This window comes from Hemiscyllium ocellatum, chromosome 24, assembly GCF_020745735.1.
Source record: "Hemiscyllium ocellatum isolate sHemOce1 chromosome 24, sHemOce1.pat.X.cur, whole genome shotgun sequence".
NCBI lineage: Eukaryota > Metazoa > Chordata > Chondrichthyes > Orectolobiformes > Hemiscylliidae > Hemiscyllium > Hemiscyllium ocellatum.
This window is the reverse complement of record NC_083424.1, coordinates 39,338,863-39,357,615: the sequence shown is the minus strand read 5'-3', so window position 1 is coordinate 39,357,615 and position 18,753 is coordinate 39,338,863. Positions and strand designations below refer to the sequence as shown.

Below are 18,753 nucleotides of genomic sequence, written 5' to 3'. Positions count from 1 at the left end.
AACATTCTCTTATTAATTAAGCCTTCAATGATTGCCTTAAAATATATATAGTTTACTTGCAAAAGTGGTAATGTACCAATTCTACGTAATGCTTAATGAAATGTGTTTAGGATCGAGCAGATATTTATGACCTGTTTCTGAGCTTTGCAACAAACTGGTGGCATGTAATTTCTGCTTCCTCATAATTTCCTATCAAGAAACTAAAATGCTGCGGTCGCATACTCCAGTGCCAAGTATAGTTCAAAATATGTTGACTGAAATTTGTGTGTTTTTTAGCCCTATTTATATCTGCAGTTTTTTTCATATTGCTTGAAGCTGTCTGCTTTCAATAGTAACCTCCCAGAAAATTTAAGTGTTTCCAAAGGTACCAGCAATAAACGTTGCTGCTTACATTAACTCTCACACTGAGCAATGATATACTTCACTGAGATATTAATAGGAATTTTCTTTATCTTGAGCTTCGAAGTGCTGAACTACATATGTATACGTTTAAGACCAACAAACATGAATTGAACAACAAGAAATCATTTTGAGATTTTAATTAGATTCCACATATATGACTTTTTTTTTAAAAAGTTGTTTTGTGTAATATGCGGGGTCACTAATTTGAATTCCTCATTGTACCAGAAACTACTTTGTATCTTTTGATTGTGATTTTGAATCACAAACAGTGGGCAGCAACAGCAAGTCATTAGGAGAAAGTGAGGACTGAAGATCAGAATCAAAATGTGTGGCCCTGAAAAAACACAGCAGGTCAGGGAGCATCCGAGGAGCAGGAGAATCGACGTCTCGGGCATAAGTCCTTCGTCAGTAATGTGATTAGAAATGCTAATAGAATATTATTGTTCATTCAAAGGAGCATTGAATACATAAGTAGAAAGATTATGCTTCAATTATGCAGGTGAGATCATATCTGGTGAGTACAGTATTGATATCCTTATTTAAGGAAGGATGTAAATGCATTGAATGCAGGTTAGAGAAAGTTTACTGGACTAATACCTGGGATGAATGTTGTCTTATCAGGCTAGGATTGTATCTACTAGAGTTTAGAAGAATAAGAGGCAACTTGATTTAAAAAATGTAAGTTTCTAATGTGTCTTGACAGTTTGGCGTGTGGCAAAGATGCTTCATCTTATGGTAGAATCTAGAACTAGGCATCACTGTTTAAGGATGTAGGTTTGCTCTCTGAGCTGAAGGGTTCATTTCCAGAAGTTTCGTTATCTTACTAGGTAACATCTTCAGTGGACCTCATGTGAAGCAATGCTGAAAATTCCTGCTCTTTATTTATGTTTGGATTTCTTTGGGTTGGTGATGTTGTTTCCTGTGGTGAAGTAACTTCCTGTTCCTTTTCTCAGGGGTGGTAGATGGGGTCTAACTCAATGTGTTCGTTGATAGAGTTCTGGTTGGAATGCCATGCTTCTAGGAATTCTCGTGTATGTCTTTGTTTGGCTTGTCCTAGGATGGATGTATTGTTCCAGTCGAAGTCGTGTCCTTCCTCATCCATATGTGAGGATACTAGTGAAAGAGATTCATGTCTTTTGTGGCTAGTTGGTGTTCATGTATCCTGGTGGCTCGTTTTCTACCTGTTTGTCCAATGTAGTGTTTGTTACAGTCCTTGCACAGTATTTTGTAAATGACGTTAGTTTTGTTCATTGTATAGGGTCTTTCAAGTTCATTAGCTGCTGTTTTAGTGTGTTGTCCGCTATCACTGTTTAAAAATATGGGGTCATCCATTGATGGCAGAAATAAGGACGCTTTTTTTTCTCAGAAGATCATGAGTCCTTGGAACTCTCTTCCTCAACAGAAGATGGATTTGAATATTTTTTGAAGCAGAGGTAAATTCTTGGTAAGCAATGAAAGGTTATTGGAGGCATGCTAAAATATGGAGTAATCAGATCAGCCATGATCTTCCTGTATAGCAGAGCAGGCTCAAGGGATAGAGTGACCTACTGCTCCTAAATTGCATGTTTGTAACCCTGGTTTTGGATATTGGCAGAGCAATTCAGTTAGGTCTGAAATGTTAATTCATGTCGTAGGACTGAGTTGAAAAAGAGAAACCAACACGATGTGAATACAAATATTGTGAAGGCAATGTCGTTCAATGATACTATGTTGGGCAATTGTAAACTTGTCTGGAAATGAGTTACCTTTTTTCCTTTTCAAGGTATACATATGTTAAAAGCAGGTTTACAAGGTTCCTAAGAGAATTTGCAGTACAAGAGACTTCCAAAACTGCTCCCCTGCAATAAATAGTTTTGCTAAAATCTAGAAAAGATGTTAGAGAAAAAAATGTATATTCATAGATGTTTATAATGACAATCTAGAAATGAAAAGTTTTGGTTTTAATGTATGGGATAGGATTCTATTTATCCCTATTACTCTTTCCTGCTTATTTTTTCTGTATTGCTGTGTTCGTTGCTGCATAAACAAAATGTCATGTTGAAATTTGAGATGTGTTTTGAATTCAGTCCTGTGCCCCAAATGATCAACTTTGAAAGCTCTGTCGATGTGAGAATTTTCTGAAAGGTCATTAATAACATAAGCTTAACGTCACTTTTGGTGCCTCACTTGTTAAATATTGATCATTTAAACTGCAACTTCTTCTGTTGCCTATTTGTATTAGTGTCTTAAAAAAAATTTAAGTAACAAGTCAATGGGTAACTGATGTAGTGTATGTTGAATTCTGTACAATAGTCATTAGTTCCAAACACACGTTTTACAAAAGTGAGGTGAAAAGTTGACTTTTTCCAGGATGGACATATCAATTGGTCTTTGAGGTTACAGACAATGATAGTCCCTTTCAATTCTTTACAGCTTCTTGCTGTGAGTTACCATCAACTCTTCTCAGCATATTCTCCCAGCACAAATTGGACAGAGGAGAGCAGAATTCAAATCATTTGTGCTATCATAGTCACCCTGCTGCTGATAAACCTGCATTTGTGCTTGTACGCAAGCAATTTCTTTTGTAAGGTAATCTAACCACAATCTAAGCAGTGGGAAGGCAGGATTTGGCGGTCTGCAACTCCGAATGGCATGCAGTTCTTTAACATCTGTTTACAGCTCTCAACCATTTTCTGTTGGATCACAGTGACATGAAAAAAATGCCTAAAAATAACTTAAGTAGAGTAAGAGCTGTGTTTTTTTTTTGTGAGGATGAAAGGCTAATCACTATGCTTCACCTTACAGTTTCAAATAATTATTTTAACAAAAAAATCTAATTTCCCTCAAAATAAGCCTCTTTTTGGTATAGTTATAGTTTGCTGCAGTATGGTTATAAATCACGCCTTTGGCTTGAAGAAAAGTTTTATGCTTGCTTCTATTGTTTCTAATATAGCTAACATAAATTATTTTGAATGTGTTATTAAAATCCTTTATTTAGTGACATGAATCAACAGATGAAAAAATTGCCTTGATTTTGCACATTGAGTTAAATTTTGTTATAAAGGTAACAGCTTACAAAATTATAGTAAGTAAAAATGCAATTAAGTCTACCATTGAAATTTTGTTTTCCCTTGCTAGATGAATTCAATTCTTAAAACTGCGTATTAGGTAACCTTCCAGAGAAAATGGCAATTTGCCCAGGTTTAGACATGCTGAACCTTTATTTTGCATCTCCTCAGAGTTTTCATCTAGGCATTTTTTCAGTTTAAAATACTGCCCACCTGCCAGTACTGATGGGGCTGTGCTTTTGCTGCTCTTGGTGTGTCTGAGATGTCACGTTCTTCCCATGATAGAATTGGTCTGAAGCTAAAATCACTCCATTAGAAGTAATTGTAGAAATGGCAGGTGTAATTGCACCCTCTTCTGGCCGCTTTTATATATTACATACACAAATAAACTTCTGGTTGATTCTCTGTGTGCTGCACAATTAAAACAATTAGTTTGGCCTGCAAAGGTACCTCATTTGGTGATGACTTGGGATTGTGGATGTCCCTAGCCAAAGAAGTGATGGTTGGATAAGCATTCACAAGCTAATAAAGATTTGTTTTCCTGAGAAATGGTTTTAAAAATCCAGTTTTTGTGCAGGCTGTTTGTATGCATGAGTGGATGAACCTTCTAAGATGGCTGCATCTAAAAATATTATTGAGAGACTGGGAGAGTACAGGTCATGATAGACTCTTTCAGTGAATATATGGTGCAATTTAAGATGTTTTTCACTGTAATTATATCCTGGATGTTTCTAATTGTCCATTTGTTAATAAGGCAGTGAGGAACAAGAAAAGCTTGATATTTCTGATTGAAGCGAGCTGACAACATTTGCTCACCTCTGCTGAACTGATCACCATACCACTGTCAGACATTGTGTGTAACTTTGAGCAGTACTACAGCCCCAAGTTATTGAAGACTATAGAAAGCTGCAAGTTCGAAACGAAGGATCAGTTACCCTGTGAGGTTATTGTAGCTTTGAAATATCTATCCATCCGTTACAATTTTCGAGAATTTAAGGAACACAGTACAGGACATCCATATGATTTTAAAAAGTGAGGGCATACACATTAAGTTGTTGATTTTGACCAAGTCAACCATCAATGTAGCTTGTCAAATAGCACTGTTCGTGGACCTTGTGAAACATGACCTGAAAGAAGTCAGAGTTAACAACCACCAGGAATGTGGTGAAGTAAATAAGGCACAGCTGCATAGCTGAAGACCCTATTGAAGACAGTAATGAAGTCCTGTCAGTGATGCTAAGGTCAACACTGATAAATTGATAAATTCTTGATCTCATGGAGATGTACAGCATGGAAACAGACCCTTGGAAACAGCTATCTCATGTTCCCATTTTGCCCTCCTGATTTCCCTCTTAAGTATACTCCTAAAGAGACCTAAGGGGCAACTTTTTCACGTAGAGGGTGGTACGTGTATGGAATGAGCTGCCAGAGAAGTGGTGGAGGCTGGAACAATTGCAACATTTAAGAAGCGTTTGGATGGGTATATGAATAGGAAGGGTTTGGAGGGATATGGGCCGAGTGCTAGCAGGTGGGACTAGATTGGGTTGGGATATCTGATCAGCGTGGACAGGTTGGACTGAAGAGTCTGTTTCCATGTTGTACATCTCTATGACTCTACTTCTTTTATACTCTTCCAAGGATTCACTCGATCTATCCTGTCTATACCTGACAAATGCTTCCTTCTTTTTCTTAACCAAACCCTCAATTTCTTTAGTCATCCAGCATTCCCTATACCTACCAGCCTTCCCTTTCACCCTGACAGGAATATATTTCTTGGATTCTTGTTATATAATTTCTAAAGGCTTCCCGTTTTCCAGCCATCTCTTTACCTGCGAACATCTGCCTCCAATCAGCTTTCGAAAGTTCTTCCCTAATACCGTCAAAATTGGCCTTTCTCCAATTTAGAACTTCAACTTTAGATCTGGTCTATCCTTTTCCATCACTATTTTAAATCTAGTTGAATTATGGTTGCTGGCACCAAAGTGCTCTCCCATTGACACCTCAGTCACCTGCCCTGCCTTATTTCCCAAGAGTAGGTCAAGTTTACCATCTTCTCTAGTTGGTACATCCACATACTGTATCAGAAAATTGTCTTGTACATACTTTTAAGAAATTCCTCTCCGTCTAAACCTTTAACACTGTGGCAGTCCCAGTCGATGTCGAAAGGAATTAAGGGCTACGTGGAGATTGTGGGTAATTGGCGTTGAAATGCCCATCAGCCATGATTGAATGGCAGAGTGGACTCTCTGGACTGAATGGCCTTGCTTCCATTCCTATGTCTTTAAGGGTACAGAATTGTTCATTTATGAATGTAGAGTGCACAGCTGCAAGAAGAGTCATCTTGCCATGTGAAAAGAAGGTTCATGGAATGGAAGGAAATGGCTGTCACTGCGAATCATTGTCTAACAGGAGCAGGTTGATGAAGGGTAAGTTGCGAGTCATCCAGCAAGCACAGGATGTTTAGAGAAAATGCGTAGGAAATTGTAGTTCAAATAACATGGGATAAAGCCTCAGTGGTCACAGCCATTGACACAGGAATAAGTCATCGTGATTTCTAAATCATTGTAACATTGAGAATCAAGTCAATATCGGTTGAAGAAACTATGCTAAAATACTAAGAAGTTACGAAGGAGAGCAAGCTCGCATATTAGGAATCATTCCATCGGTTCAAGTGACCTTTGAGGAACAAAGAACAAAATTACCTTTCTCTTGTGGTGAAGTTGACAAACTAGCCTTATTCAGCAGAAACTGCTGGAAAATACTGAACAAGTTTTGTTGTTTGTAGAAGTACTTCACAATGCAAGACAAAGTGTTTGCCAAATATCTACAAGTATCTAGTGAATCTGACCACCCATTCTAGGATATAAGGCCAACATACAGACCTAGAGGGATATCAGACCAGGTTACGGCAGACACAGTTTGCTGCCTTATGCTGTGATGGTTGTGTTATGTGAAGGTCCAGAGTTGTAATTTCAGAAAGGTGCGGATCATAATTGCTTTGATCTTTATAATCAGCTGTTAGGGATGAAGTTGACAAAGTCTAATTAGAAGTTATTTTTAGTGGACAGGTTAGATCAGGACATAAAAGACACCGTGAAACAGTGTTTATAGAGTTATGGAAAAAGATGTCAGTGGTACTTTTGCAGCTTTGGAAATGGCCAGCTAGAATATGGCAGAGGCAGAATTTGAAGAGCAACAGCTATTCATAGTGATTGGTAGCCTTTTAAAGTGGATTGAGGTGTGTCTGATGAATTGACAACTAACAAAACGTTACAAGTTTTGCATAGTTTGATTGCTGATTATGAATTCTCAGAAGAAATTCTAACAACTGGTTTCAGTTTTGTTTAGAAGAGCTTTTAAATTTTAGAATAGGAATAAAGTAAAACACAGTCCTCTACTTCAAATGGAGCAGCAGAGTGCACACCACAAATTATTAAATATGCTATTGTTACACAAATTCTAGGTACAAATTGGAAGAAATGTTACATGTCATTGCATCACAAACTGCTGGTTTTTTTTCATAAATATTGTAACACAGTTCATATTACAACTGATAGAAGGCCAACTGAATTGTTTCAATTTGCAGTATTATCTTAGTTGCCCGACTAAATACTCCAGTGCCTTAACAGCTTTTAGATATTTTCTAATTAATTAGTTCATAAATGTTATTACATAATCCAGGCTCAGAAGTAGGGATAACATCACTGCGTCACAAGAGTCCCACATAACATCTTGTACCATTTAAAGTAATTTTTTTTAAAAGAAAAGGTCCTTGATGTGACAGCGGAGCACGATGGCTCAATGGTTAGCATTGCTCCCTCACAGCACCAGGAAACCGAGTTCAGTTCCAGCTTTGGGTGACTGTCTGTCTGTGTAAAGTTTGTACGTTCTCCCTCTGTCAGCATGGGTTTCCTACGGGTATTCTTGGTTTCCTCCCACAGTCCAAAAATGTGCACTTTCAGCTTCATATAAATAATATCCCTCAAACTGGGCAACATTCTGGTAAACCATTTCTGTACTTTCTCCAAAACCCCCACATCTTTATGCTAGTGAGTGACCAGAATTATATGCAATATTCCAAATGTGGGCTCACTAAAGTTCTATACTACTGCAGAGTGACTTGCCAAATTCTTCACTGTGTACCCTGACCGATGAAGGTAAGCATGCCATGTGCCTTCCTGACCATTTTTTTCACCTGTGTTGCCACTTTCTGGGAATTGTGGACCTAGTACATCCAGGTCCCCCTGTATGTTGATGCTATTAAGGGTTCTGCCATTTATTGTATTCTTCCCTCCTACATTAGATCTTCCAAAATATATAACCTTACATTTGTCTGGATTAAACTCCATCTTCCATTTCGCTGCCCCAGTTTCTACCGATCTACATTCTGCTGTAGTCTCTGGTAATTCTAACTATCTACAGCTACCCCGGTTTTTTTTGTTGTTGGCAAACTTGCTAATTAGGGTACCTGCATTCTCCTCCAAATCATTTATATACGTATATGTTGCAAACAGCAAGGATCCCAGCACTGATGCAGGTGGAACACCATTAGTTACAGATCTCTAGTCAGAAAAGTATCCTTGCATCGCTACTCTTGGTGTTCTATGATTAAGCTACTTCTGTATCCATCTTAGCAGCTCACTGTGGATCCCATGTGACTTCACCTATTGTATTAACCTTCCCTGAGGGACCTTGTCAAAAGCCTTGCTAAAATCCATGTAGACAACATTACTGTTCTGCCTTTATCAATCATCTTTTGCCACTCCCTAAGAAACTCAATCAAGTTTGTGAGACATGATTTACCTTGCACAAAACCATGCTGCCCATCATTAATATTCTTTCAGACTTGAGCAAATCCTTTCCCTAAGAATCATCTCCATTATTTCCCTACCACTGACATAAGGTTCACCAGCCTATAATTTCCCTGATTATCTCACTTGCCTTTCTGAAAGAATGATGTTGGCTATTCTCCTGTCCTCTGGGGCCTCTCCTGTGACTAAAGAGGATTCAAAGATTTTGTACAAGGTCCCAGCAATTTCCTCACCTGCCTCCCTCAGCATTCTGGGATAGGCCCGATCAGACCATGGGGACTTCATGGTTTTCATAAGACACAACTTTTAATCTTTTTTATATTGACATGTTATGGAATATCAATCCCCCTTACCTGGCCAAAGATCATCCACCATGTGAATATTCAAAGTATTAATTAAGGACCTTACCCACCAACTGCAGCTCCACACAAATTCCTTCCTTTGTTCTTGCGTGGACCTACCCATTAGCTACTTTCTTGCTCCTTATGTATGTATAAAGTGCCTAGGGATTTTCCTTAAATCCTGTTTGCCAAAAGACATTTCATACCCCTTTTAGCACTCCTAATCCTTGTTTGAGTTCTTTTCCGCTTTCTTATATGCTTTGAGGGCTCTGTCTGCTGTCAGTTTCTTAAACATTGCATATGCCATCTTTTTGACTAAACTCTCTATTTCTCTTGCCATCCAAGGTTCCCAAATCTTGCATCATTATCCTTCATTTTCACAGGAACATGCTGGTTCTGAACTCCAAAAGGCTGTTAAAAGATTCTCGCATGTCAGATGTGGATTTTCCCTGAAGCATCTGCCCCAATCTACTTTCCCCTGTTCCTGCTGAATATTGTCGTAGTTAGCCTTCGCTCATTTTAGTACTTTCATTCGAGGATTATGCTTATCCTTATCCTTGAGTAACTTAAAACTTCAAGGTCTGGTCACTGTTGCTGAAATGCTTTTCCACTGAAATTTTGATCATCTGGCCAGGTTTATTCCCTAATGCCAAGTTTAGTATGGCTCTTTCCTTAGTTGGACTATTCAAATATTGTTTCAAAAACCCGTTCTGGACATACAACAAATTTTTCTCCCATCTTAGCTCCTGGCGCTAAGGGAGTCCCGGTCAATAAAGGGGAAGTTAAAATCACTCATCACAACAGTCTTGTTGTTTTTACATTCTTCATAATCTGTCCACATATCTATTCTTCTATCACCTGTTGGCTTTTGGTGGTCTATGGTACACCCCTATCAAGGTAGTTGCACATGTCCTTTTCCTAAGCTCTACCTATATGGCTTTGCTGGATGAGCCCTCAAAGTTGTCTTTCCCCAGTACAGTTATGATGTTTTCCTTTATCAATAGTGCATCTCTCCACCTCTTTTACATACCTCTTTATCTTGCCTGAAACATGTAAATCCTGGAATGTTAAGGTGCCATTCTTGTCCCTCAACCAAGCCTCTAATATGTAAAACATTATAGTTGTATTTATTAATCCAATCTCTAAATTCATTTGCCTTGCCTGTTATACTCCTTGCATTAAAACAAATGCGCCTCAGACTTCCAGTTCTGCCATATTCAGTAACCTCTCCATCTCTGTTCTTCCTTTTAGTCTCTTATTCCTCGGTTGTTTTAGTTCCCGACCTAATGCTGTGGTCCTTCCCCCTGCTAATTCAAACTCTCCTGAGTTGCACCAGGATATTGGTGCCCCTCCAATTTAGGTGCAATCCATCCTTCTTGCACTGGTCCTTCCTGTCATGGAAGTCATCCCAAATGATCCACATACCTGAAGCTTTCCCTCTTGCGTCTTTCCATCTTTTTAGTCATGTATTTAACTATACTGTCTTCCTATTCCTAGCCTAACAGCAATTGGCACAGGAAGTAATCCTGAGATTGTAATCCTAGAGGTTCTGTTTTTCAAATTCCTACCTAACTCCCTTCGCAGAACCTCATCTCTCTTTCAGCCTGTTGTTAATACCAACATGGACCATACCTCTGGCTGCTGAATTCCCCCCGCCCAAACCAGGTAATAGAATATTTTGTGCCTGGGTGAAAGGAAGGCAACACACTGTCCTGCAGTCTTGTTTGCAACCACCAGACATTTATCTGTACCTCTGACTATAGATTCTCTATCACTACTACTTGCCTACACTTTGACTCTCTCTGTTGTACAACAGTGCCAGTCATGATGCCACTGATCCGGCTGTCGCTGTTACTTTCTCCCAGGCGACCATTACCTCTCCTATAGTATCAACATGGTACACGTGTTTAAAGGGGAATGGCCACAAGGGACTCCTACACTACCTGCCCATTTACTGATTTTCTGATCACCCAACTCATCTCTGACTGTGTATCTCTTATTAGTGGAGTGACCAGCTTGCTAAACATACTATCTGTATGGTATTTCACTTTCTGAAGCAAACAGTCACTTTAAATAAGGATTGTTCAGTAGCTTTATTTGTAGATTTTAGCTGACCAAAATAACATGTGACAAGAAGAAGTGGTGTCTGGACTGGTTTCCATGTGTCCCCCCCCCACCTTCCCAGTTTATGCAGAATAAATTATTTTGTGTAGGGCACATCTGACTATTCTTGAAACCTCATTATCTGAAGTGACTAAAATCAGCTGCTCAAATGCATGTCTTTTCTTTGTTAGTGGAATACATGCTTCTATCAGGCTTCGAATCAAACTTTACATATACTAGGTATTCAGGCCTCCAGAATTTGGAAACTAAATCTGCTCTGATTTGGTTTGCAGTTCAAGCTTCCAGTTGAGAAAAAGGTCTCATCATGAAGGAGCAAAGTTGTTGCAGTTCTAGGGTAAAACATAGCTTTGTGTTAAGCTTTATTGGGGAGTTATGTAACTTTTTTTAAAGATATTAAATTCCATTGTTCCTTTCGAACCACTAAAACTACTTTTTAGCAATACTGAGTTTTTTAGTTAGTTGGGTTTGTATTACTTGTTGGTTGTTTCTTCAAAGATCCTACTGAGGGCAATCAGCCTTGCTTAGCTAGCAATGTTGTGTTGTGTCATAGGAACAGAAAAATCTGCACCCAATTGGTTAGCTATCACTTGAGAGAGAATCAAAGTTTGTTTCAGGTCAATGACATTTTATTAAACCTACCTGATCCATTAAGTGGTTTCAGCACTATCTATTTCTGGTGGGCGGCACGGTGGCACAGTGGTTAGCACTGCTGCCTCACAGCGCCTGAGACCCGGGTTCAATTCCCGACTCAGGCGACTGACTGTGTGGAGTTTGCACGTTCTCCCCGTGTCTGCGTGGGTTTCCTCCGGGTGCTCCGGTTTCCTCCCACAGTCCAAAGATGTGCGGGTCAGGTGAATTGGCCATGCTAAATTGCCCGTAGTGTTAGGTAAGAGGTAAATGTAGGGGTATGGGTGGGTTGCGCTTCGGCGGGTCGGTGTGGACTTGTTGGGCCGAAGGGCCTGTTTCCACACTGTAAGTCTAATCTAATCTAATCTAATCTATTTATATGACAGGTTTCCAGCATATCAGTGTTTAGCTTCCATTTTAGAGATGACATGACCTGAATTTTTTTCTATCAATGTGGTTAAATACAGTACTTTAATATAGACAAGATTTTGCGTATGGCACTTGTGTGTGACTTGACACCTTTTCATGCCCTTGAGACATGTGTTTTCTGCATTTCAATTACATAGACAACATCTATTTAAAATAGTGTCCCTTAAAGTCTTAGATGTACTACATTTTGGCATTTGATTTTTGTTTGTCTCTTCCTTTGAAATTGTATTCTAATAACTTTCTCATGCAAATTCCAAGAAATTGTACAAATGGCTTGCTTTAAAGGACTGTATATTTATTTAGCAAAGAAATCCTGAAACTTGTAACATATATAAACCGCATTTAATAATGAAAGTTGTGACTTCACAAGCAAAATTAGATGTTCCATTTTCTTTATCTCAGTTCAGCGGTTCATCAGTGAAGATCGTTTCCCTCACCTGCTATTTTATGGGCCGCCAGGAACTGGGAAAACATCTACCATTTTGGCTTGTGCCAAACGACTCTACAAGGACAAAGAGCTAAATTCAATGGTTTTAGAGGTAAGAACTGAACTGTTTTGAGTCCTAAACTGCTATTGTATGACATTGTAGTCATAGTTGTAGAACCATAGAAATGTACACCACAGAAGAAGGATCTTTGGCCAATAACATCTGTGCCAGTCAAAAACAACCACCTAATTATTTGAATCATATTTCCCAGCATTTGGTCCATTGCTGTGGTTCTGTTCGCCGAGCTGGGAATTTGTGTTGCAAACGTTTCGTCCCCTGTCTAGGTGACATCCTCAGTGCTTGGGAGCCTCCTGTGAAGCGCTTCTGTAATGTTTCCTCCGGCATTTATAGTGGCTTGTCTCTGCCGCTTCCGGTTGTCAGTTCCAGCTGTCCGCTGCAGTGGCCGGTATATTGGGTCCAGGTCGATGTGTTTGTTGATAGAATCTGTGGATGAGTGCCATCAACAAACACATCGACCTGGACCCAACATACCGGCCACTGCAGCGGACAGCTGGAACTGACAACCAGAAGCGGCAGAGACCAACCACTATAAATGCCAGAGGAAACATCACAGAAGCGCTTCACAGGAGGCTCCCAAGCACTGAGGATGTCACCTAGACAGGGGACGAAACGTTTGCAACACAAATTCACAGCTCGGCGAACAGAACCACAACAACGAGCACCCGAGCTACAAAACTTCTCCCAAAATTTGGTCCATTGCTGGTATCCCTTGGAATCGCAAATAGAGTCATAGAGTCATAGAAATGTACAGCATGGAAACAGACCCTTCGGTCCAACCCATCCATGCCGACCTGATATCCCAACCGAATCTAGTCCCACCTGCCAGCATCCGGCCATATCCCTCCAAACCCTTCCTATTCATATACCCATAGAACATAGAACAGTATAGCACAGAACAGAACAGGCCTGCACATCTGAATACTTCATAAATATATAAGGATTTTAGCCTCTACACTCCTCCATGTAGTGAGTTCCAGATTCTCCTGAAAAAAAATTCTCTCATCTCCTGTATACCTTCAGCCCCTTAAAACTATGCCCCCGGTTATTGATGCTCCATCAATGGGAAAAGTTTCTTCCTGTCTGTCCTATCTATATCCTTCATAATGTTATAGATCTTAAGCATATCCCTCTCTATCTCTTCTATTCTAAGCAAAATAACCCCAGTCTGTCCAATTTATCTTAATCTCTGAAACTCGCCATCCAAGGCAACACTGTCTTGTTACGGTAGTTTCTTGTGAGCAGTCCTTGGAACAGGGACACGTTCAATAGTACTCCTTTCCCAGTTTTCTGCAGTTGAATAATTTCAAAATTGCTCAATTTTTGCTCTCCTAAACAATCCTTGCACTCAGGATTGTTTCAAGTGCAGTGCCATAATAGCTAATGCTGTACTAAGAAATTGAAGCAAAGAAAATGCTTTTTAATCAAGGGATTATAGTAGCAAAATTTTCACTGCTCCACTTAGTTTAGGAACTCATGGCAATATGTTTGGTGTATCACTCTCCTCTGTAGACAATCCCAGTAAAGTTGTATATTGTTGTAACAAAACAGGTTTTGATTTTATTTGGAGGATTATGGTGACTGAATTTTAATTAGCTTAATCAACTCAACATCATGCAGATCATTTTAGTAATGGTTTACACTCCAAATAAGAGAGGTTGAGTAGGGCTCCATTAAAAAAAACTTCTCCCTCTCCCTCTCACGCTCACTCACTGTCACTCATTCAATCACTCACTCCACCGCATCCATTTGTATGATTTTTAAAATCAAAGTATGGAAGTAAAGCCATTAATTTTGGAAGCACTGGGGCCTCATAATTGGCCTAAGTTTGTGTAATGGGTGGGTTGAGAAGCAGAGTAATATCAGCCAGTTTCCTTCTTGGCTGAGAATTTGTTGAAAATTGCTTTATGCTCACTACAGTATTCTTAATATAAGCCAGCTGGATTCACATAGGAATATTGGTCACTTCAACAAGGTATTGAAAGGGTTCCAAATTATTCTAAAATACCACATAAGCCAGTACATTCAAGAAGAGCTCACAGATAAAGGTGCCTGCTTTTTATATTTAAATAAGCAGCTTTTTTTTTGGTGCATAGATTTTGTTTTTTAAAAAAAAGGATAAGCAGCTAGGTCTTGGTGAAGACGAACACTGGAATATAAAATATACCTTAAAATCAGTAGATGTTACATCAGTAGATAAATTCTTACTCACCTGATAATTTTCAAATGTGAAATTTTCATATCTTTCTAATTCCATTAACTGCTCTTACACACAAACCACCGATCTTTGTTCTTTTCCAACTTTTTGAAATCAGAATATATTTAGTCTCTCAGGCTGATCATTTTGTTCAGGGCAAAACTTGAAATATAATTATTTTGAAAACTTGTTACTGTTTGAAATTATCCCATTTATTTTTCATTCACTAGTTTGAATTTCTGAGATAGAACAAAAATCTCCTGAATAATTTCCTGTTAAAATAAGCTGTATGACACTGACCAGTATTAACATGCATTAAGTAGATTTTTCCCGATGTTGACAAATTTTTATATCCATAGAAAATCTATTTGCGTGCATGTTGCCACTGCAAATCTAATTTTTGCTTAACCACTGATTTAAGGAAAAATATTGAAACAAAACTACTTGGCATAGAAACTGCACATACACAGTCTGCCATATCTATCATTTGCAAAAATCACTCTACAAAGTTTTCAAGGAACGTGGGCAGCACGGTGGCACAGTGTTTAGCACTGCTGCCTCACAGCACCAGAGACCTGGGTTCAATTCCCACCTTGGGCGACTGTGTCTGTGTGGAATTTGCACATTCTCCCCGTGTCTGCGTGGGTTTCCTCCGGGTGCTCCGGTTTCCTCCCACAGTCCAAAAGATGTGCAGGTTAGGTGAATTGGCCATGCTAAATTGCCCATAGCGTTAGGCGGAGGTGAATGGGTCTGATATTGTAGGTTGCTGTTCGGAGGGTCGGTTGGGCCAAAGGGCCTGTTTCCACACTGTAAGTAATCTAATAAACAGTGGCAAATGAAGACTCTTAAGTCAAAAAATGTGTGCATGAAAGTACCTCTGACTCTACAAACCACAGAACCACATATTTAAGATATATGTGGATTAAGCACTAATAATTCATCTCGTGAGAATGGATAAAGTTGGTGTAAGTGTTGTCCATAACATGATCATTTGTGAGACTCCATATTCTCATTCTTCATCTGAAGTGTATAATAACTCCTTCAAATCAATGGAAATTATTGTGACCGCATGGTAACAACAAATATCTAGCACACTGGTACATTGTAATGGGGAAAAAATGTACTTAAGCCAGTAGTTTTAATATGCAGAAATGATGTTTTTATGTTGCTGAAATTGTTCTTGGTAACAACCATAAGTGATTCATTGTGTCTACAGAGAAATGTTTGAACTGTACAACATTGTAATCAGTGGTTGTTTTCATAGCTCAGAATTTTCATACTCTATTGCAATTTCAGTGATAATACTGGTTCAGCTAGTGTGATTTAATTAACATTAAATTGCAACAGTAAGGATGAAATTTGAGTTCTTAGAAGATAATGTGTACTTTATAGATTAATTTGCAGTTTTCAGAATTGCCATTTATTTGTCAGGAGGCCATTTAAGACTTTATGATTTTTGTTTTCTCTGTAGCTGAATGCTTCTGATGATCGAGGTATCGATATAGTACGTGGACCTATATTGAACTTTGCCAGCACAAGAACCATTTTCAAGTGAGCACTATGATGATTCCAGTTTATAAAGAAAAGTCTGTTTGCAAACAGTGTTACATCTGATATGGAATGCTGTACAGGGACCATAATCCTGATATTGTGAGGTGCAATAGAGGAAACAGCAAGTAACTTTGGCTGAGCTTTGTAACATATCACTTCATCTGTTCTTCTGAAGGCTGTGACCTGCTAGAGTACAGTGTCAGTGACATAAAGATATTTGTTGTAGCGAACATTGTTCCTGTGTTAAATCTGATCACTGAATGTTATTCTTATCTGGTAGTTATGGGTCCTCGTAACTATTGAAATTTGCCCTTGTCTAACATTATTATGTATGATTTGACTTGAGGCCACTGACCAACTGTTCGATGTAGGAAAGATGAAACATATGCTTCAATTGTGATGATAGCCCTAGTTCCACAGCAGTCCTAAATTTGGTGAATCAACAGAGATTAAAGTTCAAAATCGAACTCTTCTGAACTGTCACAATACAATGTATTTTTCCACCAAACAAATGAGAGATCTCTACAAAGACTTGCATTCATGCGCAGTGGGCATTAATGGTTAATGTTTAATGGTTTACTTTTCCCAATCAAGACTCCAGATGACTTGGAAATAGCTTTATCTAGTGAGGCAACAGTTTACATTTATGATAAAATTATTTAACATCGCAAATGTATTGACCAGTTACACTGGATTCTACAGTAGAATGTAAATGCAAGAAGTTCTTTCCATTAGAGGTATTCATTGGTGTATTTAAGAACAGAAACCTGATGGGATTTTATTCATGCATGATTATAGTAAACCCCTTTTTTTTTAAACTATGTTCAGTCCTGCACCAAGAATAATTTGATTTTAAGATCACTGAAAATGACTTTTTAGAAAAGCTATACCCAATTATTCTACTAGTTTCATTGCTATACACTGCCTTGCAGCCCTTGTGGTGGAGTGATATTGTCTATTCTTCCAGGACAAGAGGATTGGATTCAAGTCCCACTTGCTCCAGAAGTGTGTAAAAACTCTACTCAATTCAAAGTTTGTGACAAGATTTGTAGCTCGGGTGCTCGTTGTTGTGATTCTGTTTGCCGAGCTGGGAATTATGTTGCAGACGTTTCATCCCCTGTCTAGGTGACATCCTCAGCGCTTGGGAGCCTCCTGTGAAGCACTTCTGTGACCTTTCCTCCGGCATTTGTAGTGGTTTGAATCTGCCGCTTCCGCATGTCAGTTCCAGCTGTCCGTGACAGTGGCCGGTATATTGGGTCCAGGTCAATGTGCTTATTGATTGAATCTGTGGATGAGCGCTCACCCATAGTTTCAATCAATAAGCACAATGGGTGAGCGCTCATCCACAGATTCAATCAATAAGCACATCGACCTGGACCCAATATACCGGCCACTGTCACGGACAGCTGGAACTGACATGCGGAAGCGGCAGATTCAAACCACTACAAATGCCGGAGGAAAGGTCACAGAAGTGCTTCACAGGAGGCTCCCAAGCACTGAGGATGTCACCTAGCCTGGGGATGAAATGTCTGCAACACACATTCCCAGCTTGGCGAACAGAACCACAACAACTCTACTCAATCTCGTAGCAAGCAAAATATTTGTTCATTGGAAAAAGTGCAATTTGAAAGCCTTCCTTTAAACAGCAGAATTTTCTACATATTGACCTGGGTTGTGATCACTTTTTATGGTAGGGCCCTATTTTAAAACAGCTTAATACTAATGTTTAAAATTCCACAGAGTTCTGTGCTGGTTCACCACTTTCACTCAGATGAAATAGGCATTACTAGTAAAAACTCTTCTTAAGATTTGGTTACATTTGTAGTTTAATGATGTATAATGAATGGTGGCAAAGCAGTAATTCATTGGTCTGCTGTTGAACACTTGGATAATTTTTCCCACGCTTATAACTGATATCGTAACTAAACAGTCAATTTTAATTTAAATTATTACTTGTCTTTGTCTTATGAATCATCAAGCTCTGACATTGTTTCACTGTGCTTCAGGCTACTTGATGTATTAGGATAAGCCTATACTTTAAAATGCTGGAAATGCTTGAAACTTGGATTTACTGACTTGCTTTTGAATTTCTCCTTTTCTTAATTGGGAAACTTGACAAGATGAAGAAGGCTGGCGATGACACATCCCTGCTTGACCACTGTCTTGATTCTGTTGTATTATCGTTGATAAGGACTGTCACTAAAAGTCTTGTCGTGGAAGAGACAGATTCATCACCATGATGATGAAATTCACTGAACAGCTGGCCTTTGACAGGATCTTCTGTAGCATTTCCTGATTGAGTCAAAAGCCTTGGTCAGATCAATGAAGGCCATGTAGACTGGTTGATGTTGTTCCTGACATTTCTCTTAAGGGTGCTGAGTAGTGAAAATCATTTTTATGGTTCCAAGATTTGGTCAGAAGCCACACTGACTTTCAGGAAGGACTTCCTCTGAGTCTGGGAGAAAATACTTAGCGAGGATTCAGGCGATGATCTTCCCAGTCATGGAGAGTATGGAGATTCCTTGGTAATTTCCATAGTTCCCTTTTGCCTCCTTTCTTAAAGATGCAATGGCAACATCCCTGAGATCAGCAGGGATTTCTTCTTTATCCCAGATTTTCAGGAGCAGTTGATGGAGATGACAGATAAGCTCTGCTTCTCGACTGGAATGGCATCTGCAGTTTTCTTACTATTCATATCTCTAACAGATCTCAATGTTT

General features: G+C 39.1%; 1 protein-coding gene across 4 annotated transcripts in view; it reads left to right on the top strand.

Annotated features, from left to right (window-relative positions):
- The window catches only part of rfc5 (replication factor C (activator 1) 5), a 51,269-nt gene that overhangs the window by 9,198 nt on the left and 23,318 nt on the right, over positions 1–18,753 (top strand). For all 4 annotated transcript variants that reach the window (XR_009645991.1, XM_060844025.1, XM_060844026.1 and 1 more), the window contains 2 exons: positions 12,184–12,320; positions 15,956–16,035. Coding sequence is in view for 3 of the 4 variants with exons in the window: in XM_060844025.1 (XP_060700008.1) it covers positions 12,184–12,320; positions 15,956–16,035 (217 nt within the window). In the remaining variant the exon portion in view is untranslated. The remainder of the gene's footprint in view (positions 1–12,183; positions 12,321–15,955; positions 16,036–18,753) is intronic.